General features: G+C 40.8%; 1 protein-coding gene across 3 annotated transcripts in view; it reads left to right on the top strand.

Annotated features, from left to right (window-relative positions):
* ITIH5 (inter-alpha-trypsin inhibitor heavy chain 5) overlaps positions 1-26,449 on the top strand; it is a 106,820-nt gene that overhangs the window by 9,277 nt on the left and 71,094 nt on the right. For 2 of the 3 annotated variants that reach the window (XM_016962616.4, XM_063781343.1), the window contains exons 2-5: positions 2,087-2,131; positions 15,475-15,638; positions 16,695-16,796; positions 20,061-20,311. In XM_016962616.4, the coding sequence (XP_016818105.3) occupies positions 2,087-2,131; positions 15,475-15,638; positions 16,695-16,796; positions 20,061-20,311 (562 nt within the window). Of the gene's footprint in view, positions 1-2,086; positions 2,132-8,437; positions 8,666-15,474; positions 15,639-16,694; positions 16,797-20,060; positions 20,312-26,449 lie in introns of those variants that run through there. The other variant, XM_016962617.4, reaches the window with a different exon arrangement.

Genomic DNA, 26,449 nt, shown 5'->3' with positions numbered 1-26,449 from the left:
GCCAGAACTAGTCACATGACCCTGTCTACTCACAAGGACTAATCCCTCTGGCAGAGAGCTAGGAATATATTTGGAGAACAACCTTGAAGTCCAGTAAAATGAATGTTGATTCATGCTAGTAAATGTAGGTGCAGGTCCTTATTTTCAGTAGCTGTGTGGTAATTAATCAATGTATCATCGTCTACTTAACCGAACCACATTTTCAGGGCATTTTAGGCTTTTTCTAATTATGAGCAATTGTTTTAAACATTGCCAAGAATTTTCTTTTGTGTTCATTTTTTTTCTATCAGTATTTTCTTCCCTTTTCTGTAAGTAGAATTTATAAATTAAAAGATTGCATACTGGTGGGAATGCAGAATGTTACAGCCACTTTGGAAAACAGTTTGGCAGTATCATAAAAAGTTAAACTTGGCCAGGCACGGTGGCTCATGCCTGTAATTCCAGCACTTTGGGAGGCAGAGGCGGGCGGATCACGAGGTCAGGAGATCCAGACCATGCTGGCCAACATGGTGAAACTCCGTCTCTACTAAAATACAAAAATAAAATTAGCCAGGCGTGGTGGTGCATGCCTGTAGTCCCAGCTACTCAGGAGGCTAAGGCAGGGGAATCGCTTGAACCCGGGAGTTGGAGATTGCAGTGAGCCAAGGTGGCGTTACTGCACTCCAGCCTGGGCAACAGAACAAGACTACATCTAAAAAAAAAAAAAAAAAAAAAAAAATGCCGAACGCGGTGGCTCACGCCTGTAATCCCAGCACTTTGGGAGGCCGAGGCAGGTGAATCACGAGGTCAGGAGTTCGAGACCAGCCTGGCCAACATGGTGAAACTCCATCTCTACTAAAAATACAAAACTTAGTGGGGCATAGTGGCAGGCACCTGTAATCCCAGCTACTCCAGAGGCTGAGGCAGGAGAATCGCTTGAACCTGGGAGGCGGAGGTTGCAGTGAGCCAAGACCATGCCACAGCACTCCAGCCTGGGCAACAGAGTGAGACTGTCTCAAAAAAAAAAAAAAAAAAAAGAAAAATAGACACGAAGTCTAGGCATATTTCTTATGTTTTTGATCTACATTGTAAAACTGCCCTCCGGAAAGGAAGGAAAACTTATTACTCCCAGCAACAATAGTTTACACTTCTATTAGTTAATGAGATTTGCCATGAGTAACATCCATATAATCAGCTAAGACCTTTAAATTAGTCCAGAGCGTCTAGTTAATTAATTATTAATGAGTTTTTTTAAAAAATATCTTTTGGCCGGGCACAGTGGCTCACGCCTATAAATCTCAGCACTTTGAGAGGCTGAGGTGAGAAGTTTGCTTGAACCCAGGAGTATGAGATCAACCTGGACAACATAGCGAGACCCTGTCTCTACAAAAAATACAAAAATGACCCCGATCTGGCGGCTCATGCCTGCAGTCCCAGCTGCTTGGGAGGTTGAAGTCGGGGGATGGCTTGAGCCAGGGAGTTTGAGGCTGCAGTGAGCTGTGATCGCACCACCGCACTCCAACCTGAGCAACACAGCGAGGCAATGTCTAAAAAAAGACGATTTCATCACTTTCCCGCATCCCTCCCCTGCATGTGGAAGCATATAAGAAATCATCCAGAAAAGACACCATGAAGAAAATTCAAGATAAGTTCAGTTTTGCTTCCAGAGTTTCCTGGAGTTTTAAGTTGAATAGTGAGCCCACTGGAATTAAGACTGAATACATTTACTTACTGTAATAGACACAGTAGCAAAGAGTTTAACTTGAGGCCCCAAATAAAATGAAACAGAATACAAATACTCTATCTTTTTGTTCTTGTCATTTCATCCATCTCCTCTTACAGATAGAAGAATGCTCAGGCGACGAGGTAGTGTGACATTATGGGTTAAGAGTCAACCAGATCTGACAGGGATGAATTCTAATTCTGGCCTGGAAACAAACTCCGTGATAAAAAGTCAAAACTGCTTTTCAGGATAGATACAGCTTTTGGTGAATTTGAATAGATTTTAACCCCCTTGTATAACTCATGTGAGAATGACCTCACAATCATATTTCATGTCTCTTCTCTTTTAAAAATCACCTTTTTAACAGTCTCTTCTCTTTTCTAGGATGGACTCAGGGTCCCGAGGCAAGTCAGACTGTTGCAGAGGCTGGTAGGTATATTCATGGTGCATCTTGAAAGTCCATTCCCTCATTCTTCTATTTATTTTGAACCAGGTATCCACTTTGCTTGCAGATCCTCCAAAACATATAAAGTTGCTTGTAGAAAAATTCTGAGATGAAACAGCATAGCTGAGTCTTTTATAAGGCTTTCTTTAAGTGGATTTTTTTTTTCTTTTTTCTGGAAGGAGACCTGATTATTTCAGTAGGACTAAAAACACAAAGGTCTTTGCAGGTTTATTTTTTTAAAGCCTAAATATAACTTTTATTTATTTTTATGACATCCTTACTCAGGAAATGAGAGCTTTGTTGTGAAGTAAACAACTAAAGCAACCAAAGAATTGACATTTGTAGACTAAAGCATCACGTGATGAAAGTTGGATAGGCTCTCAATGCTGCTGGAGGCTAAGAGATTGGGACCCGGGCAAATGTTCAGAAGCTCTAAGAGCTTATTTGAAACTACCTCAGTTCTTCCTTACTACTGTGCATGGAGTGAAATATCAAAATGTAGAGACATGCCTTTAGACTCTGGTGAGGCATTTATCCTAGCCCTCCCTGCACCTGGCTGGTGTTTGAGTGGATTCAGATTTCTTGTCATTTCCAATATTACAATCATGACCATCTTTGTTTGGATTGAGATTTTGAATTAAAAAAAATTTTTTTGCTTGGTTTTCTCATCTGCTTTCCTTCTTCTGATCCTCCCAATCTTGCCTCCCCATACCCCAAATTCATTTGCCTAGTATTCCTTCTTTCATGTTTTCTCCATGTTCACATAATCCTAGACAATGACATATGTACATAAACATGTCAAGAACTGTGAGGGTGCTGAGATTAAAGCTACTTACAAGCTAATAAGCCAGTTTGTTACCATTTCATGGATGCTAGCAGAAAACAGGAGACTCCTGGGTCAGAGACAAAGGATGATTTATTACTCACAGTAATAGCAGTAGTCAAAGCATGTGTGCCATTCCCCTGGTTCCCAGAAGGTGACAGACATGGCCAGATGACACCTGCCATGCAGTTGGTTTGCATTGTGTGAAAGGAGCCCTTAACTTAGGGAACGCGACTCTTTAATAATGAGCACTAAGCCTGCCTGGTCTTTGCTCCTGGAGGGAGACATTTTCTTTATTATTCTGCACATTAAGCCAAACTGTCTTCTTCCCTGAAGGGGGAACCTGTCTTCTGAGGCTGTTCACTATACGTTTGTAGAGGTAATTCCCAGCAAAGGCAGCTAGAGTCTCTGCTTGCAAATTGTGCAGAAACACCAGAGATTCATGGAGAATAGCCTCCCAGCAATACGTACATACATGTAAATTGTAAGCATACTGATAATTGAGATGATGACAAGTGCCACTGAAAAATAGAATGCAGCAGGGGAACCCGAGGTACATTTGCATATGGGAGACCTCTGATCATTGCTCTAAAACCATGGGTGCATGTGACGGCTCATGTCAACCGAATGCTTACAGAGTCTCACTCTTGTTGTTCAGGCTGGAGTGCAGTGGCGTGATCTCAGCTCACTGCAACCTCTGCCTCCTGGGTTGAAGAGATCCTCCTGCCTCAGCCTCCTGAGTAGCTGGGATTACAGGCATGTACCACCACACTTGGCTAATTTTTGTATTTTTTAGTAGAGATGGGGTTTCACCATGTTGGCTAGGTTGGTCTCAAACTCCTGACCTCAGGTGGTCCGCCCACCTCGGCCTCCCAAAGTGTTGGGATTACAGGCGTGAGCCACTGCATCTGGCCCTCAATTACTCTTATAACAATTATTTGAGGCATTTTACAGATGAGAAAACAAATTCAGAGAGAGTAACTTTCCCAAGACGCCACACCTGGGAAGAGGTGGTAGAGCCAGGATTTGAGTCCAGTTCAGTGTCTGAGTCCATGCTCTTAACTAATACACCAAATGGGCCTCTCAGTTATATGTATTTAAATCTGTATTTATATTTATATGTATTATAATTTACTAAACTTTCTGTTATTGATGAACTCTCAATTTATTTCCAGATTTTTTCACCCTGTATACAATCCTTCAAAAAACACTTTCATTTCTTCTTTTATGTGGGTGTTTTTAATTCTACGACTTACAATTCAAACTGCATATACATTTTAAATTTTGCCAGGCTCGATGGCTCACGCCTGTAATCTCAGCAGTTTGGGAGGCTGAGGGGGGTGAATCACCTGAGGTCTGGAGTTCAAGACCAGCCTGGCTAACATGGTGAAACCCCATCTCTACTAAAAAATACAAAAATTTGCCAAGTGTGGTGGTGCATGCCTGTAATCCCAGCTACTCAGGAGGCTGAGGCAGGAGGATTGCTTGAACCCGGGAGGCATAGGTTGCAGTGAGCTGAGATTGCACCACTGCACTCTAGCTTGGGCAACAGAGCAAGACTCTGTCTCGAAAACAATCTTTTTTTTTTGATAGATGTCAGATTAATTTTTGAATACTATTACTCTTAACACTATCTGTATTCATACCATGTCTATCAGCAATGATGAATATACACATTTCTGCAAGCAACTGATATAATTACTCTTTTAAATTTGCCAATCTCTTACTTAGGAAGTGATATCTCATTGCTCCTTTAACTTGCATTTCCCTGCCTATGTATGAATTTGGAATTTTTTTCTTTTATTGCTCAAACCATTCTCCATAACAAGGATTTGGACATTTTAAATTATATTTGTTAGCCATTCAGAGTCATTCTCCTGTGAATTGCTTTTTTTTTTTTTCCAGGTCCTTTGCCCATCTTTCTATTGTGTTTTTTATCCACCTCATTGTCAATTTATCAGAGACCTTTGTATGTGATAGATACCTTCTGTCTTCTAAACTGGAAGAATGCCTCTCTGAATCTATCATTTATTAACTTTCTTTCTGGTATGTTTGCCACATAAAAGTGCTCAGTTCCTAAGTAATAAGTAGTTTATGTTTTCCTTTCAAAGGAAAGGAAAAAGAGGCTTTGTACACGTAGCCTCTAAGGGTACAAAGATTTTCTTGACTCCTTAGCTTAGACCATTTATATAACCTCTTAGATTTTCTTAGAAATTTCTTAGAATTTTGAAAGTCTTACAACTATCATAAATTTTTAACATGAACTTTACTGACCATCCAGTTGGTACTAGAATGATCTTTCCAGTGGTAGACCTGGCGCATCACTCTCTTGCGTGCATGTCTTCAGTGACTCCACATCACCCGTGGGATAAGCTCCAAGGACGTGTGCAACCCTGCGTGATGCGCCTCCTGCTTGCCTCTGGAGCTCAGTTCATCCTATGAGTCTCCTTCTAGCCTGCATTCTTGCCATCTCCCTCCAGTTGTCATCCTCTGAATGTTCCGTGCTTGAATTAATGAATAGAATGTGGATGGCAACAGCTGGTACTCCCGTAACACTGCCAGGACCACAGGAATTTGTTTGATTTTATTCTGAATTAATTAGATACCCTTTTTATGAAGCTCCCTGGCATACATACACACAAAATATTTACTCTTTGGAAAGCAGGGGGATCTTTGTGTGTGAGTTTCCATGGTGCTGAATGGATCCTGGCCTGGGTTTCCCAAGAGGATTCGCTGCCATCATTTAACCTCCTGACTGCAGGGTCTGTCTTTGTGTCTGCTTTGCAGCAGGTGTTCTACAGTTTGTGCTCAGGGTTTGTTTCTATCTAGTGTGGTAAGATACACAGACAGAGAAATGACTGACATGAAGGAGGAATTTCATACTCACAGATCCCTGGAGGCAGGGGCGGCAGCATACCATGCCAGGACACATGGGGAAGCACCAGGGTGGGTCAGGGGCAGAAGGTGCAGAGGACAGCGTGTGTCTCAGAGCCTGCATTAGAGTTTTCATGGGAAGGAATGGGCAAGGCAGCATAGTAGGTAGGCTGAGGAGGTTTAGGATTGGCTGTAGGGTTGGTCTCTAGTTGTCAGGTACCTGGTCCTGGGGAGATTTAGGGTAGGGGGAGTATTGGCTTGGCGCATTAGTTTTATTTATTATTATTGTTATTATTATTATTATTTTGAGACAGAGTCTCACTCTGTGGCCCAGGCTGGAGCCCAGTGGTGCGATCTCGGCTCACTACAGCCTCCACCTCCTGGGTTCAAGTGAGTCTCGCGCCTCAGTCTCCCGAGCACCTGGGATTAGAGGCCTCCCGAGTACCTGGGATTACAGGCATGCATCATCGCGCCCGGCTAATTTTCGTATTTTTAGTAAAGATGGGTTTCGCCATGTTGGCCAGGCTGGTCTTAAACTCCTGACCTCAGGTGATCCGCCTGCCCTGCCCTCCCAAAGTGCTGGGATTACAGGCGTGAGCCACCGCGCCCAGCCGAGGTGCATGAGTTTGATATGGGAGATGGTTGGATGTGTGGCTATGGATTGGTCGGTTTATATATCAAAGGTGTGCTTGCAGCAGGGTTGTCTGCTGTTCCTAGGAACAAGCCAGCCCTGGGAGGGATGGTCTTTCCAGGATCAAAGCCCCAAATGCCAGAGCATCAAGAATATAGAAAACAAGAAAATACAGTCAATACAGCAGGTAGCATGACTCTGGGCATCATACCTCATTGAGGACCAGTCATATGTGTGTCTGTGCCTGTGCCCAACTCTGACCATTGTGTGCATCCTTTTCAGGAAGTGTATAGAATGGGGCGGGGGAGGGGGAGGGTTTTCTTGTATAAAAATAAAAATGGCATTTTGTTTTCCTTCTCCCCTAAATATAATGAAACATCACTACGTAGACTGTATTAGCACAAGTAGGTGATTCAGAACCGATGCCATTTCCTGTCTACAGAGGGGTAAAATGATTTCCCCGAGGTGGTAAATCTAGCAGTTGGGGAAGTGCCTTTTTCTCCTGTTTCATTCAATAACAACATGGGCTGTATTTTTTTTTTTTTTTGAGATGGAGTTTTGCTCTTGTCACCCAGGCTGGAGTGCAATGGCATTATCTCGGCTCACTGCAACCTCCTCTTCCCGGGTTCAAGTGATTCTCCTGCCTTAGCCTCCTGAGTAGCTGGGATTATGGGCACCCATCATCACACCTGGCTAATTTTTTGCATTTTTAATAGAGACGGGGTTTCACCATGTTGGCCAGGCTGGTCTCAAACTCCTGATCTCAGGTGATCCACCAGCTTTGACCCCCAAAGTGCTGGGATTACAGGCGTGAGCCACCACGCCTGGCCCTGTATTGTTTTTCTCAGAAAGGAGAAGCATTAAGGGTTAGTAGAGATTTGGTGCGTGGAGTCAGCCAACTGCCACGCTCCAGCCTTCTCTCTAAAACAAAGGGGAGCAGAGTTAGATGATTTCTAAAGTTCTCTCCCACCTCCATAATGACTTCTCATGGTTGCTAAAGACTGGTTAGACTGAAAGAAAACAATGAAAGGTTAATCTTCTAGGAAGAGGCACTGTGGCCTGAGTGCTGGCAAAGGCCGTCCCAACCATTTCTCCACCACATTTCCAGATGGCATCTTGGGTGACTCAGGACGTCCTCGGGTGGCTTGATTTTAAGTGCCTCACATGAGTCATACCCAAAGCTTGGGTCCCTTGAGCAATTAAGACACTCCCTGCCTCAAATGACTTTTCCATCTGTGTTGCCTTTGTAGGAAAAAATAATGAAGAAATTATCTTATGTCACAGGAAGATTTTTTTTACCACTATTTTCCAGCGGACATCCCAAAACAAAGTTATGACTTAAATAGAAATATGGAAAGCATGTTGGATTTTTAAGAACCGTGCACTGGGAAAAAGTGAGGCCACTGTTTTGTATCCTTCCTTTCATGACACATTTTCATGAGCTTCTGCCTTTCAAAGGCCTCGCTTGTTCTTTAGGGTTGTCCGTTTCCTGTGTTACCTGCCTGTCCAATATTCTTCTCACAGCATGCTCTCCTTTCTAGTCATTGATCTGGGAATGTGCTGTGATTCATTTCCATTTCCATGTCTTCCGTGTTCTTAGAGTGTTCTTTCTGTTCTCTTTCACCAAATGTAAATACTACATCTGTTTTAAAACCTTTTCTTACTTTTGCAGACCTCACTGATTTATCTTTCTTCTCAACACTGGAAGGTCTTATAGTCAAGGTATCTATCTATCTATCTATCTATCTATCTATCTATCTATCTATCCATCCATCTATCTATCCATCCATCTATCTATCTATCCATCTATCCACTTACCCATTCCTATATCCCCTATCTCTTTAGACATAAAAGATTAGATTTCATATATATATATAGTTTTCCTCTATCTTGAGAGCTGTAGGTAAAAAAAGAACACCATGTTAAGCACTATTATGTCTCATGATCTAAATAGAAACTCTTTCTAATGCAAAGAAGAAGGAGGAGGAGGAGGGGAAGGGAAAGAAGAAGAAGGAAGAAGAAAGAATAAGAAGAAGAAGAAGGGGGAAGAAGAAAGGAGGAAGAAGAAAGAAGGAAGAAGAAAGGAGGAAGAAGAAAGAAGGAAGAAGAAAGAAGGAAGAAGAAAGAAGAAAGAGAAGGAGAAGAAGGAAAAGGAGGGAGAAGGGAAGGGGAAGGAGAAGGACAACAGGAGTAAGTAGTAGTCATGGCTTCTGTTCTTCGTGTTTACAATCCCATAATCTACCAGGGCAGGGGTAAGGGTTGGTAACTGGGAGGGGGATAGACTTGTGCCTAATTGAATCTAGTAGATTCTGCACCAAGGAAACTGTAAGAGAAGGGCCAGGCTGTGGTATGTCAGTAACAGCAGGGGCTCCTGGGAGAATTGTAGCTGGGCAGAAGCACAAAAGCTAAAATAGTTTCTTGAACCTTTTTTCAGCCTGTCTCTTAGGCCCATAAACTAAGCTTCATATTCTTGATGTAATATTGTGGAAAATTCTACTAAATCTATACACTTAATTTAAGGTATAAGAAGATAATGTGATAAACTTAATATTGTCAGGTATCTTCTAGTTTTCACATTTTAAATTTAATGAAATTATTTCTTATCTCATAAATAAGAACAAATCACCATGACATTGAAAATATTCTCAAGCATACTAAGTGAAGAAGATTTTGATCTATTTTAAAAATACTACTAAGCAAGAACTATTAGCAGAAGGAGCTAAATTTTACTTGGAACAGTGTGCAGCTACAGCTGTAAACTTCTGCTTATCTAGGATGTCAACTTAATACTCTCCCCCCACTAGTATTCTACTTTTATGTAAAAGAATTACATGATAAATTGACAAGAAGAATTTTTGAAGTGTCAGAATATGACTACAGTTCAGAGAATACATTCAGTTTAATGTCCTCTATCTTCAATGTGTACAATTTAATGGATGATAACTGAGGTTCACAAGTAACTTTTGAATTAGCACCAAAGACTGAATTATATTTACTATACCTTTGGAGTTCTATATTTTATTGGTTATCAAACAATAATCACTGCGAAAAGGCTTGAATTAGCCAAGGTGTCTCTGTGTTCTTTTTTTTTGAGACACAGTCTCGCTCTGTCACCCAGGCTGGAGTGCAGTGGTGTGATCTCCGCTCACTGGAAGCTCTGCCTCCCAGGTTCACGCTATTCTCCTGCCTCAGCCTCCTGAGTAGCTGGTGCCCGCCACCACGCCCAGCTAATTTTTTGTTTTTTGTTTTTTTAGTAGAGACAGGGTTTCACTGTGTTAGCCAGGATGGTCTTGATCTCCTGACCTCGTGATCCACCTGCTTCAGCCTTCTAAAGTGCTGGGATTACAGGCGTGAGCCACTGTGCCCGGCCACTGTGTTCTTTTTTGAAAGAGACAGGATTGGAAATCTAGGCTTTGGATGGCCATTGGGGTTGACTACCTTTTACCTGTGTGATCTGGCAAAGTCACACAGTGAATGACTTTGGCCTAGACTGGAAAAGTGAAGAGTTTATATTTAAGAAGCTCTTTTTCTTTACAGTTTATCTTCATAGTTTAACTTCTTCCAAAAAAATTTCAAGCATATTTTTAATATGCTGAAAGTTTAGTTTACAAAACATAACAAAGTGTGTAAAGATCAGAAATGACATAAAGTTGGAAATAACTAATAAAATAACTAAATTTCACTCACCAGCAGTCACACTGAAGTGGGGTTGCAAACTCGAATGTCTACAGAGACTAGACAGGTGTTCAAGTTTTCTATTGCTGCACAAAAATTTTCCACAAAATTCAGTGGCTTAGAGCAACAACCATTTTATCCCATCATTTGGTGGGGAAGGATTTGGACAGAGCTCAGCTGGGTGATTCTTCTGGCCTGTGGTGTTGCTGGAGGTTGCTCTGGGGTGTTCAGTTGGCAGATGGCTGCTCCGGAGGGGGCAGTGCAGCTTCCCGCATGAGCCGGGCTCCTTGGCAGGAGCAGCTGGGCTCAGCTGAGTTATTCTCCATGTTTTTCCTGCCATTGTAGCAGAAAAGCAGCCATAGACAGTATGTAAATGAATGGATGTGGCTGTGTTTCAATAAAACTTTATTTACAAACAGTGTGGCCTGCCTGGCATAGCTTGCCTACTCCTGCTACGGATGAATGAGAGAGCAGGGACATCTGAAAGGACTTTCCAAAAATGATGAAAAATAATTACAAATGGATGATGGATGATGGGAGAACTGGTTAACTAAAATTTAATGCGTCCATAAAATGTAATACTATGCAGCTATTTTTAAAAAGGAAGGAGGTAGATATTTTTTGTTCAGTGGCAGATTGCATTTTCCAAAGATGGCAGCACTTGAATGTGCCATTCCTCCCATGGAGATGGGGGTCTGTGCCCTCTGCCTTTGAAACTGAGTGTGCCTTTGTGCCTGCTTTGACCAGTAGAGTATGATAGAAGTAATGCATTGTGATTTTTGAGGTCAGGGCATGACAGGGCATCTAGCTTCCACCTTGCTGTTGGGAAAGCTACCAGGTGACCAGTAAAGCCTATGGCTACCAGGTGACCAGCTGACTCATGTGTAGTGGCCCATGCTGTGAGTTCATCTACACTTGCCCATTTGGAAGGACTATAGAGAGGGGATTGAGGGACAACATGAGATAGAGAGATGCCAGCCTTGGCTGCCTCAGCAACTCACAATTCCAACTTCAGCCACCTTTTGTAGAGAAGCCAGACCTCCCAGCCAAGCCCTTCTGGAATTCATGACCCACAGAAACCCTGAGAGAAAACATAAAGATTGCTGCTGTTTTAAACCACTGAGTTTTAGAGTGATTTGTTAAGCAGCATGAGATAGCTAAAACACAGATAAAGAAAGATGAACTAACTATATCACTAGGTGAGATTAAGCAAATTAGTACAGTATATATTTATGGAAGGATATACAAAAGTTGTCAAACATTGTCTCTGGGAAATGGAACTGTGAATCCAGGGTGGGAGGGAGACTGCTATTTTCATTTTATATTCAGCATAATTAGAAGTTTTTGCCATGTGCATATGTTACTTGATAATTTTTAAAACACCAGTTTAAATTTTAAATAAAGCAGAGAATGATAAAGCTAGAATATACTGAGTTTGTAGGATTTTTTTTAAAGCATTGATTCCTATTTACTTTCCAATGCATCTGTAGAAATCAGAGCTGGGTGCAGTGGTATTCTAGATGCTTCGCAAATTCACAAGATCACAGCCGTGGGGCATTTCTTATACACCAGTTTAGATTTGGAGATAAAAGAATATATTTAATCATGGATAATTTAGAAAGAAAACCTGTTCCAGAAATAACACAGATCAAAGTAAACACTTCCTCTCAATTCATGGTCTTATTCACCTTGGGGTTCTTTTTTTGAAAGATAATGAGATACAAATTTTAACTTTAAAAAATACCCCACAGGTTGTCATGCTGTTAAGATCATTATCATTATCATCCCCAGCCTAATCCTCATTGCCTTTACTGAAATGTATGAAATGTTTTTAATGAGATCATTTAACAGAAACATTTGGTGAAGCTACATGTTGGAGTCTCTTTTTTAATCCTAATCGCTTTGGAGGAGAGAGACAGATTTTGTCCTGAAGTGACTAGGTTTCCATTAAATGATACTGTATAATACAGCTTCTCAATTCAGACATAATTTCCTAAACCCAAAGGTTTTATTCCTCAGTTTTAGCTTTGCCTTAAATCTGTGGATCACAGATGTGGATGTAATTTTGGTGATTTATTCAAGCCCTTTTCACTTGCAGATGAAGAAATATATATTTTAAAGTTCAATTAGTTGAAAAGAGTCATTCTCAAGCTTGATCAGGCATTAGAATGACCTGAAGGGCTTGTTAAACTGCAGCTTGCTGGGCCCACCCTCTGAGTTTCTGATTCTGTGGATTTGGATGGAGTCTGAGAAGCTCTAGCAAGTTTCCAGGTGATGGTGATGCTGCTGGTCCGAGGACCACACTTTGAGAAGGGCTACTTTGAAATAATTCCTTCTCAAACTAAACTGGAAGGTTTCTTTTCCTCTTTTAGGCAAAAGTCTTTCAGTCATACTCAGATTTTTTTTTTAAACTTGATCATTACTTAAATGAACTGTAAATGTTTATCCCTTCTGTCTCTCTAAGAAAGATGCACATCCCCTAACATTTTCGTTAAGCTGTTCCATTTGTCTCTGGTTTTTTTGAATTACCAAGACTGGAAGTTCTTGCACAGTCTGCTACAAAGATGAATGGCCCTGACACCTTTGCATGGAGTGCTTGCCCATTCTCTCCCCTTCCTCATGTGCTTGGCTCCAACCCTTGAAGCTCCCTGTCTTGTGGGTGTTCAAGTCCATCCTCAGGTGTGCTCGATATATATATATATGATATATACATCATATATATGTGATATATATGATATATATGTGATATATGTGATACATATGTGATATATGTGATATATATGATATATATGTGATATATATGATATATGTGATATATATGATATATAGTGATATATGATATATATGTGAGATATATGATATATATGTGAGATATATGATATATATGTGAGATATATGATATATGTGATATATATGAGATATATATGTGATATATATGATATATATGTGATATATGTGATATGTATGATATATATGTGATATGTATGATATATATGTGATATGTATGATCTATATGTGATATATATGATCTATATGTGATATATATGATATATGTGATATATGATATATATGTGATATGTATGATATATATGTGATATGTATGATATATATGTGATATGTATGATATATATGATATATATACACATGCACATATATGTACATATATATATTTTTTTCTGTGACAGGGTCTTGCTCTGTCACCCAGGCTGAAGTGCAGTGGCACAATCTTGACTCACTGCAATATTTGCCTCCCTGCTTCAAGCAATTCTCCTGCCTCAGCCACCTGAGTAGCCAGGACTGCAGTCATGCACCACCACACGCAGCTAATTGTATTTCTAGTAAAGACGGGTTTCACCATGTTGGCCAGACTGGTCTTGAACTCCTGAACTCAGGTGATCTGTCCACCTTGGCCTCCCAAAGTGCCGGGACTACAGGTGTGAGCCACTGCGCCCAGCCGGTGCACTTGATATTTATAGCCACCTCTCTAATACATCAAAGAAAATGTCTCTCAAGCTTTTGGTGGTTTGTATGCAGATCGTGATTTGATGCAAACATTTTGAGTGCATATTTGTTTAAATAGAATAACCCTCTGTAGTAACTTTTTTGAAGCAAGGTTTGTGATGATCTTTGTATATCACAGCAGGAATATGTCTTTGATAGCAATAGGTCGCAACCTTATATCTGTTTTGAAAACAGGCCTAGGGCTGTAAATAAATTAATAAAGCAGATGAGGGTTGAAATAAACATTGCCCAGCTAGGTGACAGTTCCTGAAGGAGAGAGTAGAATCTTATCAGAGTAAGCCAGTTGCATTCAACATGTTTTGAGAGCCTTTGTGTGCCCAGGGCCAGCACAGGGGTTGAGCACACAATTATGAGCAGGACGTGTCTGCAGAGGGCAGCCAGACAGTCTCACATAATAGTGGCCAGTTCAGACTTTGAAGTAAGTGGGATCGGGTTCAAGTTCCACATCCATTACTTGCTGGCATGGACCAATATGTGCCCTCACTAAGCTTGACTTCCCTCCATCTATGAAATGGGAATAAAACACCTACTGCATATGTCTTCAAAGACTGTCATGGGGTAATGTCTTGTTTTAGCTTGCTCGGGCTTCCATAACAAAATTCTATAGACCATGTGGCTTAAACAGCATACATTTATTTTCTCACAGTTCTAGAGGCTGGAAGTCCAAGACCCAGGTTCTGCAGGGTTTGGTTTTTGATGAGGGCTCTTGTCCTGGCTTGCAGACAGCTGCCTTCTCAATGTGTGCCCACATGGTCTTTCTTGGTGCACACACATGGAGAGAGAGAGATAGAGAGAGCTCTCTTATGTCTCCTCTCTTAAGGGCATTAATCCCATCATAGAGACCCCACCTTCATTACCTCATCTAAATCAATTTCTCCCAAAGGCACTCATCTCCAAATACTGCCTTCCCCCCAACCCCACCACCTCCCATAGTAGGTTAGGGCTTCAACATGTGTATTCTAGGAGGACACAGCCCATAACATGCTTGTTAATTGCTTGGCCAGTTCCTGGAGTTAGATAACCACTCAGTAGTGGCTTGTGGCTTTCCTTACAAATGTTTTCTTCCTTCTTCAGGCCTCTGCTACCAGCTGTCACCAGATGTAGCTCTGTTTTAAGGACTAGAAAAAGCCCTGAAGAGTTTTAACAGGCTTTTACATTTGCATCTTCTAGTTACTGCTCTCATCAGGGGCTTTTGGGAGAAATTTAATTAGCACAGACTTAGGTGTTCCTTTTTCTGGATTCTAAATTCTCTAGATACTCTGCTGAGTTCAGTATTGATTCCTATTTCACAGTAATGCATCTGTAATTCAGATAGGGAAGCTCTGGTGTATCGTTTCTCTAAGTGGACATTGAAAGTAATTTTAAAATACGAGATTTTTGTTAGTCATGTTCCGGTTTTTGGAACATTTCGGCAGTCCTGTAAATGTGATATAAAAGTGATAACAGAAGAGTATTATATACAGCACATACTTTACTTCTAAAATTCCGATGATTGAACTGTTTAAGGAACGTGTATTTTCTGCCAAATTGGACGTCTTCACTGTGTTCACTTGTTAAAGTCAGGTTAAAAGATTTGCTTGTGTGTTATTAATTGTTTATGCAAAACAACCAAGGTTGTTTTACAAAGGAAGGGAGTTAAAAATGGGGAAATCAGGAAAAGAAGAAGAAAGGAGATAGGAATCACATGCCAAAGGCTCCCAAACTGAAGATTATTTCCCTTGTGGAAAAAAAAAAAGATGTTCCACTACCACCAAAATGCTTTCATGCATCACCGATGATACTGTGTGTTTTCATTCCTACAGAAAACCAAACCTTTGATGACAGAATTCTCAGTGAAGTCTACCATCATTTCCCGTTATGCCTTCACTACGGTTTCCTGCAGAATGCTGAACAGAGCTTCTGAAGACCAGGACATTGAGTTCCAGATGCAGATTCCAGCTGCAGCTTTCATCACCAACTTCACTATGTAGGTGACACGCTGGTCAGGGATGAAGATTTCTGCCTAGGGTGGTCAGGTTGAGCCTGAGATGTGAGGTCCACAGCCTTGTGACTGTGAGGATTTATATTCCAGTAGATGGTATATAGATCAGAAGGTCAATTCTTTTGTTCAAATTCATTGGTTGGTTCATTCATTCATTCATTCCTTTTCTTCTTCTCTTTTTCCCTCCCTCCTTCCCTCCCTCTCTCCCTCCCTCCCTCCTTCCCTCCCTTCCTTCCTTCTTTCCTTCCTACCTACCTACCTTCCTTCCTTCCTTTTCTTTCCTTCCCTCCTCGTCTCTCTCCCTTCCTTCTATTTTCTCTTTTTTATTCAATTTTTTTCTTCCTGTCTTTCTTTCCTTCCTCCCCTTCAACAAATGAATGACCTTTATGGGCCAGGTTACTCTTCATGAAAACTGGTGCACTTCTCTGAGAAAGACAGCATCACAGTGCTGCACAGATTCCAGTAGGGAGAAACAGTCAATAGATAGATGAACAAAGAATAAGTGAGATGAATTTCAGACAGTTGCAAATATGATAAAGATGGAAAGTCAGACCAAGAGGGTCTTCTTCAGTTAGGGAGATCTGGGAAGAGCTTTCAGGAGGCTCTTCCTCCTCCATGGTGAAGTTGAGGGCTGAAAGACAAGGCAGTGTAGAACCTTTGATATACTAGATTGGATATCTTTCCTCCTTCTCTGAGCCAAGAAGTAAAGATATGTAAAACGGGCTAGGTGTTGGGTTTAATTTTTGGCCCAGGTCAGATGTAAGTTGGTGAATCTTCACGGTAGTGTGAGCAGATCTTGTGACTTTTCTCCTGGAGAATCACAGAGGCACCATGGGTTGGGTCTTGCTATTTGGACCTGTTGAAAATTGCCCTAGAATAAAATGAATGATTCAGAGGTAGTGCCCTAGTCTGGAATGCATTCTTTCTACACATCCAAAAGGCAAATAAAAATATTTCCTGGGGTTGTCATGGTTATAAGATCCATGTCTGAATTTGTCTTCGAACTGCAAGCTGGTAGCACAACTGTCTCTTGTATTTCAGGCTTATTGGAGACAAGGTGTATCAGGGTGAAATTACAGAGAGAGAAAAGAAGAGTGGTGATAGGGTAAAAGAGAAAAGGAATAAAACCACAGAAGAAAATGGGTAAGTATTGGTTGATTAAGGAATTAAAAACCCATTTTAGCAAAGTGCCACATTTTCTATGCCTTTGCCTACTCCTCTTGTTGTCTTCCTTTCCTCCAAATACTTTTCTCTTTCTTTTTTATCAAAATATAAATACATCTAGTGAATAATATAGTAGATAAGTGTTTGTAATAAAAAGGAGAATTTTACCATATTTATCTCTCATGCTCACTTCCCACACATATCCCCTTCTAATATTTCTATATGTAGTTTGCAGTTTTCCTTTTTTTTTTTTTTGGAATGAGGTCTCACTCTTTGCCCAGGCTGGAGTGCAGTGGTGCAATCATAGCTCACTGCAGCCTCAACCTCCTGGGCTCAAGTGATCCTTCCACCTCAGCCTCCCAAGTAGCTGGGATTACAGGTGTGCACCACCACACCCAGCTAATTTTTATTTTTATTTTTTTTGTAGAGATCGGGTCTTGCTACATTGCCCAGGTTAATCTCAAACTTCGGGGCTCAAGCAGTCCTCGCACTTCAGCCTCTCAAAGTACTGGGATTACAGGATTACAGGTGTGAGCCACTATGCCTGGCCTGTACGTAGTTTTTTTTTTTTTTTGTAGTTACTCCCTAACTCTAAATATTGTGATAGTCATACTTCAAAAAATTTTTTTTGATAAAAATAAGACATCTGTTGACTCTTTGCTATAAAGAAAAGGTATATAGCAAATTAACAATACTCCTACTTTTACTCTGCATTCACATTTTTATATTATTCTTTTATTTCTTCTTCCATCAATCCAACAGTGTTTAGACTATCTTGGACTATCCCTACTATCTTAAATGATTATATTCCCTCTCCTAACCTCCACTGTCTCTCTCTCCTTTCTCATTTCATGATGTTACCTAATCATTGTTTGAGTTATTAGCATCTTAATTCTGACTTGTAATACTTTTATTCTTTCTTTTGTTTATAAATGGAATCTAAACATTGAAACCAATACATAGCAATTGCTTTTTAATGCCTATAGAAATAACATGAACTGCATGCAGAGCCACCTAGTACACTAAGATTATTTTTTCCTCTTCACCAGCCCAATGTGTAGGCCTTCATCCCCTTGGCAGAAAAATGATCTTTGTATCTAGATAAAATGGTGTGAACCTGGTAACCCGGTTTTCCTCATGAATAAAAAGACATCATTTTGAGAAATTTAGTTCTCTAAAATTATAGACTGCCAGAAACTTTGCTGTTGGAAATTTTATTAGTGACAAGGGAATGCCTCACTCTTGTCTGGAGGACAGGAGCCATGGGTTCACTTTGATACAGAAAAGCAACCAAGGTCCAGAGCTTCAGATAAGGGATTTTCAAAGGCACAAAATTCCACATTTATCTTAATGTCGTAGTTTCTAAAGACATAGAGAATCTTTAGTCTGCTTGTCAGTCCAGGCGGAAATGATGGTTTTACACACAGCCTTTGCTTTGAGCCTGTCCGAACACTGCTCTATTTAAATTTAACCTATACTCCATCCTTCCCCTAATTCTATAAAAACCCTGTCTCTTTCTTTGTTTGATGAGTTGCCTCATCGTGCCTCTGGTATGTGGTCTCCCTTGCTGTGGCAAGTTATTAAAACCTAACTCTGTTAGACTATAGATTTATCCCAAGTGGTCTTTATCACAATTGTTCAGAGTCACACTACAGATTAGTTTAGTTGAATCATGACATATGTTTCTGTTTTTCCTGGAGTTTCTAACTGCTTTTCTTTTTTCTTATGACATAAAATGATATAACATCTAGCGAGACACATAACCATTATTTAAAATATGTTATGATTTAACATAACAAAATGAACAGCTATGAACAAGTTTCTGCAAGCAGTGACATCCTTATCACTCCTGATATCTGGCCAACAGCAGCTGAAAGACATCACTGATTGGGAGACATTCTGATTTCAGAGCTATTAAAACATGGATGCCTTTATATCCATGAAATACTTTCATTGCTTTTCAGCCTTGATGCAAAACTTTTACCCTGGTATCTCTTTTCATATTCTTCTGGGTTGGCTTTTTTATTTCGTGTATTCCACATTTTCCTCTTTCTTGGCTTTCACCTTTATTTTGCAGAAGTTATATTCTGAAGTAACTTTCTCAGAATGGGTGCATGAGAAGTAAACTTTCTGAGACCTTGATTAATATTTTGGCTGTGTATGACTTTAAGGTCAAAATACTTTTCCTTTTGAACTTTGAGGCATTGCTCCAATGTCTTATAACATCCAGTAGTATTGATGATACATCTAATGGGACCAGATAACATCACTTTTACGTTTTCTCTATGTGATGTTCTGAAGTTTTACAATGGCGGGTTTCAGTGTCAGTCTCTTTTCATTCATTCTGCTCAGTGCTTGAATTTTTCCATTTCAATACTTGTGTCTCTTTCCAGTTCTGGGAAGGAGGAGTATAGAAAGCCTATCAGCTTAGTCATTCATTCACATTGGACTTGGAATTATCCTGTCTATACTGGGTCTCCCTTTTCCCTTCCATCTTGTGGTGTCCTGAATTCAGAGCCTGCACTCTCTCTGATTCTGCCACACAGTTGGGTTCTCTCCTTTGCTGCAGCCCTTTGCTGCATGTTCTGAGCTATAAAATTCTTGCTCTACTGAACACCCCAAGCTTTCTGGAAACTTCTTGAAGTGTCTTACCTACTAATAGTTGCCACTCCCACTTATTCCTCTAGTGATCAGTCTGCCATTTTGAATAAGAGAACCCTCACTCCAAGTACTGAAAGCATCTGGAGTGTATTTTTGTCAGCCTTGGAGTCCTTTATTCCCTACCTTTCCTGCTAAACATATCCACCAAACTTTACTAAGATGTGAAAACCTAGTATGTTAGCTATTTTAAAGTTATGTAAAATGCCAAGATTCATTGGCCATCCTTGTAAAGGGAGAGCACAATTCACAGCTTCACTCCAAAGCTCTCTCTTCTAGCAGTTCACCTACTCAACGTCCTTTCCCATTGCTCCCTTGGGTCTGTCTCAGGGAGAGGTAGGACAGTATTCTTAGAATCCTGTCCTGGTCGGTATTCTTTGACCCTTCGTGACCTACCTCTAGCACGGGGTTTCACTTCTTCTAATATGAATTTTTATTTTTCCTTTCTCAGGACTCACACTCACACCCATGGGTCTCCCTGGCAGGCTGGTTGAGAGGGTATGGCTGGTGCCCTGTGGGGACTGAGGGAACCTGGCTCTATCCTCTTCTGAACCTCCCTGGGGTCCTTTTCCTTTTTCCTGACAGAGAGAAGGGGACTGAAATATTCAGAGCTTCTGCAGTGATTCCCAGCAAGGACAAAGCCGCCTTTTTCCTGAGTTATGAGGAGCTTCTGCAGAGGCGCCTGGGCAAGTACGAGCACAGCATCAGCGTGCGGCCCCAGCAGCTGTCCGGGAGGCTGAGCGTGGACGTGAATATCCTGGAGAGCGCGGGCATCGCATCCCTGGAGGTGCTGCCGCTTCACAACAGCAGGCAGAGGGGCAGTGGGCGCGGGGAAGGTGAGTCCTGCGTGCTGGGTTCGTGCAGATCTGTAGTGAAAACACCCAGCTGGTCCTTGGCTTCAGAGAAATATACAAGAGATTGCACCCTTCCCTTCAGCAAAGCCTTTGCATTTTTGTAGGAACTGGAATGATAGCAATGAAGCTAAGACAGCAACTGGTACTTTTTTTCTTTTTTTTTGAGACGAAGTCCTCTGTCGCCCAGGCTAGAGTGCAGTGGCGAGATCTCCGCTCACTGCAACCTCAGCCTCCCGTGTTCAAGCGATTCTGCTGCCTCAGCCTCCTGAGTAGCTGGGATTACAGGCATGTGCCACCACACCCGGCTAATTTTGTATTTTTAGTTGAGACGGGGTTTCACCATGTTGGTCAGGCTGGTCTCAAACTCCTGACCTCGTGATCCACCCGCCTCGGCCTCCCAAAGTGCTGCGATTACAGGTGTGAGCCACCGCACCCGGCACATTTTTTTTAATTAAAAATAAAATACAGCCCATGCTGTAACAGGAGATTAAAAATGTATGAGTTATTGATGCAATAATACCACTTCTGGAAATCTATCCTAGGTAAAACATCTAACATATTGGGAATGTCATATGCACAAGCTCGTTTGATAATATTTGTGGTAGCAAAAACATTCCATCAGCCTAAAGATTCAATTATATGGAAGAGATTAGTAAATTACGATTATAAAACAATTCAGCATGTGGCAGAGAAGAGAAGGCAAATTGTATATGTACTATAATGTTAAATATGAAGCTGATAAAATACTAGAAAGTTATAGAAAATAATCATTTTGTATCAGGGGTATGAGATTGTGGGGCCATTTTCTAAAAATCTGTTTTTTAACATTCAGCAATATGTTATATTCTTTCTAAATTTAAATAATGAAAAATGCTTAGTATAGATGTAAGATACAGGCATCTTGATTCATTAGCAGAATCATTCTGATTTTTAAATTTTCTCAAATTCTGATTTTTAAAATAGCTCTTCATTTATTGAAATGAAAAATTACAGTATAATCTAGTTTTAATCACCGTATTTTTTTTCTTTTTTTGGGAGGGGGCTTTCTGGTTTTCACAAAGTCTAAAAGAGTGACTTTAGTTACTATATGAATTTCAACTAATAGTATATATTAAATATTAACTTGTGTTGGGCTGTATACTTAATATACCAGTGAGCCTGGTCAGTGTTGAATTGGATGAGACAGGAATGTTCAAAAATTGCACCAGGACTGGAATTTTAAGATTTCAGAGAATTGTGACATTGAGAGTGGAGAAATGGTAAATGATGAGCAGAGTATGTGCAGAATCTGTATTCAGTGCCTGCGGCTGCACAATCATAGAGTGACCCAGGAAGTCTTCTTGGACCAGGATATTTAGGGATAAGATCGGCAGGAGAAGAGAGAGAGAGTTGCCTGGACAAGCGGAATCAGAGAATGTTGGTATTTAACATAATGCAAAAATAACCAAGGCCTAGAGCTGGTCTATGGAAGGGCAAACAGTGTGGAAAATACACTTTCTCCCTCAGCATGCAGTTGAGTTAATGACTATGTGAGAGGCCATTCACTCTCACAGACTGAGCGTTTCCTGGCTCTGCGAGAGACCCAGGTCCTTTGTTATGTGTTGGACTCAAGTCCTTTGTTACGTGTTGACTCCAAACAATGAGCTTGACATTCTTAATCCAGATCTAGCTGGTATCTAGAAAAAGCAAAAATATTGTCAAGGTACCTGGCATTTAGAAATGGCATGAGATCCAATATGCCATTCTTAGGTCATGCAGGTGGTAGCTGTATGGTTAATGGATTTTAGTTCAGTTGTTAATTGTAACCTTGTAAAAAATGCAAGGCTGTAAGACTTGGCTTGCACATCTGGGAAACAGGGGTAATAACTAGCTCATGGGTCATTGTGAAGTGCTCATGTATGTAAAGGGTTGGCCGCAGAATGAGAGCTTAACAATTATTACTAGTTTTCACATTATATTGACTTTTTTCTGTTGCAAAACTTACCTCTGTAATAAGATCATTGGTGCCTTCGAAAGCAGGTCTGTTTCTGATTAACCTGTGTCTCCTTAGCACTTAACATAATGCCTGTTAAACAATAGGTAGCTAATTGAGTGTCTTCCAACTATAGAAGAAAAGCAGGCCAGGGATGGTGGCTCACACCTGTAATCCCAGCACTTTGGGAGGCCAAGGTGGGAAGATCAGGAGTTCGAGACCAGCCTGGACAACATAGTAAGAACTTGTCTCTATGAAAAAAATAGATAAATAAATAAAAAGAAAAGCAAACACAAATAACTAAGAATGTTTAAAAATTTCATTTCTCTCTAACAGTACCTCGGAAGAAAATTTTCTCATGTGCAACTGTGGGAAAGAAGTATTTTCTCAGGGGGCAGAGTTGTCAGGATCTCGTAAGGAGGGTAGAGTATCTGTGAAGTGTGTCTGGGATGAGAACACATTCAGTAGCTGTGTCAGCAGAAAGTTCAGAGGGGAGTCCTGTTGCAGTAATGAAATGTGTTTTGCCTAATTTTCAGAATCATAATGACTCTTCAGAGATGTGTACGTGTTGTGGGGTGTGTATGTGTTTTGTTTGGAGGGAGTATGAATTATGACTGTTAGCTAAAAAAAGTTGCTTACTGTTTATATTCGGGGCCTGTTAGTGTCTCAGAGGAATTTTTCCAAACGGTTGATCTCTTGGGATCTGTTTGTTTTTAAGGAAATTGTTTTCTTAGCTCCTTGTACCAAAGCAGATACTTTGCCGTCCAGAACATGAAGCTTTTACAAGCATGTCCCAGAGCCAGGTGCAGTGGACGGATTCCCTTTTTGCTGCTCCCCACTCCCGTCTTTCAGAGCTCAGCGGTTATTGTTCCTGCAAAATGGCAGCCTTAGCAGCTTGAAGCACAGGATGTTGTGATTTTGTCTGGACACGGCTGTGTTTTTCCAGAAGAAATCCAGGCTAAAGATCAAACGGGAATTGGGCTTGCACCAAAACTATGATTGTGTGAATGAGGTCCAAGCCAATACATTCCGCTGATATATCTGGCTGTGTTAAGAAATCTAACTTCTGGAATTTGTCTAAGTAAATCTCTCACCATGGCCCCATTTTCTTTCTCTTTTCTTTCCTTTTTTTTTTTTTTTTTTTTTTTTTGAGACGGAGTCTTGCTCTGTCGCCCAGGCTGGAGTGCAGTGGCGCGATCTCGGCTCACTGCAAGCTCCGCCTCCCGGGTTCACGCCATTCTCCTGCCTCAGCCTCCCCAGCAGCTGGGATTACAGGCGCCCACCACCATGCCTAGCTAATTTTTTGTGTTTTTAGTAGAGACGGGGTTTCACTGTGTTAGCCAGGATAGTCTCGATCTCCTGACCTCATGATCCGCCCGCCTCGGCCTCCCGAAGTGTTGGGATTACAGGCGTGAGCCACCGCGTCTGGCCACCACGGACCCATTTTCATCTTTAGAGATGCAATTCTAGATGAGGATTACTACTGTGTGCTAGATACTGGACTAAGCACTTGCAGAGTGTATTATCTCATGCAATTTTTATAACAACCCTCTTAGCTTTTTTTTTTCAATCCCCATTTTAATTATGAAGAAGCTGAGAAACCTTACTTACTAAAACAGAGGTTCAGTAATATGGACAAGGTCTCATATTTAATTATGGATAGAAATAGAATTTAAACATAGGTCTATTTTATTCCAAGTTATACCCTTAACCACTGCACTATCTACCTCCTCATTAAATAGACTGTACATTACTGTGGGTGGAGTTCAAATTCCAACTCTTTTCCTAAATATAAAAATAAAAAGAAAGACTAAGAGCAATACAATCCACCTTTGCCTCAGTTTACTTTATGGTGTATCAGGATTGAACCCACATCTGTTGAATTGTAAATTAATGGGATCTTTCCCAGTGTAAAAGGCAATCCTGTGAGACGTATTTTGGAAGATGAAACATTATAATTTCTGTTTATTAAAATAGTTAACACAGGTACATGGTTGAAAATCTCAAGCATTACAAATTGGTATACGGTGAAATACAAGACTCCCTGTCTCTTCTGTCTCTCCGTTCTCCACTTCCGCAGTTCTTATCCTCTACAATATTCTCATGCTTTAAGAGCTCAGTGGAACAGAGCTCTTAAATGAAATGAATGCTTTCCTGAAACATGCCTGGGATGTGTGATTTCTGAAGGTATATTCTCACTGGTATTCCGAGACAGATATTCCCACTGTGTGATTGTTTTAAGGCTGGTTACTCTACTGTCTTTGCTAAACTCATAAACTTCCTACTGTCTCACTTATGGCACCTAAATTACTACCCCTGCCATGATTCCAATACTTTTTTTGGCAGAAAATTTTCATTTATGACAAGATCCCCAATGACTAGGGGTAAAATAAAATGAGAAAAATCAAGTGAGAAAAAGAATACCTTACTTACTTTATTATCCTTGTGATTTTACATCAATGACTCTCAATCCTGACTATACTCTCTAGTAACCTAGAAGGGTTTAGAAAGAATTCCAGACAATGTACTCTAGACAAGTCCTACCCTAGCCTAGACAAGTGAATTTGAATTTATTAGGGTGGGGCTACGGAATTGTACTTTTGGGTGTGGTATTCTATACATGTATATTAAAAACTTAAAAATCTATGAGTGATTAAAAAATTTTTAGTTATTTGTAAAGTTAAGAATAATGCTGATTATTTTTTTCTGCCACTTGACAGGTGTGGTGGTATGATTTTCATAGTTTATCCTTTCTATTCCTTGCTTTTTAAAAAAGTTTTAGGGAAGTTTAATTTACACACTGTAACATTTACTCATTTGAAGTGTATAATTTAATGATTTTTAGTACATTGGCAGAGTTGTACAACCATCATCAGGGTCCAACTTTAGAACACTGCTACCACCTCAAAAGGATCCCTGTACCCATTTGCAGTCACATCCTGTTGCTACCCCAGCCCCAGGCAAGCGCCGATCCACTCGTCATCCCTGTAGACTTCAAACAGCTATATTTTTAAAAGCACTGCAGCTAATTCAGATGCTCAGTGAAGGTTGAGATCTATTCCCTTGGATTTTCCAGCAGACCTTAGGAATATTAACTATATCAAAACCTTGACCTACAGAAGCAGATTTTAAATTAAACAAGATTGGGCCAGGTGCAGTGGTTCATGCCTGTAATCCCAGTATTTTGGAAGGGCAAGGTGGGTGGATCACTTGAGGTCAGGAGTTCAAGACCAGCCTGGCCAACATGGTGAAACCCCATTTCTACTAAAAACAAACAAACAAACAAACAAAAAAAAACAAAAATTAGCTAGGCGTGGTGGCCCATGCCTGTAATCCCAGGTACTTGGGAGGCTGAGGCAGGAGAATTGCTTGAACCCGGGAGGCGGAGGCTGCAGCAAGCCGAGATTTTGCCATTGCACTCCAGCCTGGGTGATGGAGTCAGATTTGGTTTAAAAAAAAAAAAAAATTAAACAAAGTTGTTTCTCAATTTCATGGGGCCCCTCAGTTTACTCTGACTTTAGATCCTTGTTAAAGTGTATTTTGTTCCTCTTTTCCACCGACAAGTTTTCACTCTCAGATACAGGCCAGTGTAGAATTATGTGGTTGGTGGAAACAACCTCTTCCCATCTCCTGCTTCTGCTCTTCCACATGGAGACCAGAGATGGAGAAATCCCAATAGCCAAGCTCAGTGGGCTGGTGCAGTCTTCGTAATACAGTCTTAAGCTCGTTAAATTAGGTATCTCATCTTCTTTTGGAGAAAAGCATGATTGTTCAGGACATTTGGTGTCAAAAAAGAGCTTCTTAAAGGTACTTGAGTCCCTCTCTGGCTTCTTGGACTTGTGGGACTTGCCCTTCCCACAGTCCTCCTGCTCCAACCCCAACTCCACATTGAGAGAAGAGGCTCCAAGTCTGGCTTAGCGTCAGCCTTCATCCCTGTGGTTTGACGGCTCCATTGCCAATCTCAGTGGTTCCCAAACTTTGCCGCCCGTTAGAATCCACAGGGAGCTTTTATGAATCTATTGCTTAAGCCTCACCCATGCCAATGAAATCAAATAGCTGCCGATGGAAACTAGGTGTCAGTATTTTTATTAAGAAGATCCCCTTGTGATTGCAACAGACAATAAAGTTTGGGGTCTAGACTGTGATAT

This window comes from Pan troglodytes, chromosome 8 (assembly GCF_028858775.2).
Source record: "Pan troglodytes isolate AG18354 chromosome 8, NHGRI_mPanTro3-v2.0_pri, whole genome shotgun sequence".
In the NCBI taxonomy this organism is placed as follows: domain Eukaryota; kingdom Metazoa; phylum Chordata; class Mammalia; order Primates; family Hominidae; genus Pan; species Pan troglodytes.
Note: the sequence above shows the minus strand (reverse complement) of the source record. Positions and strands in the feature narration are given on the sequence as shown.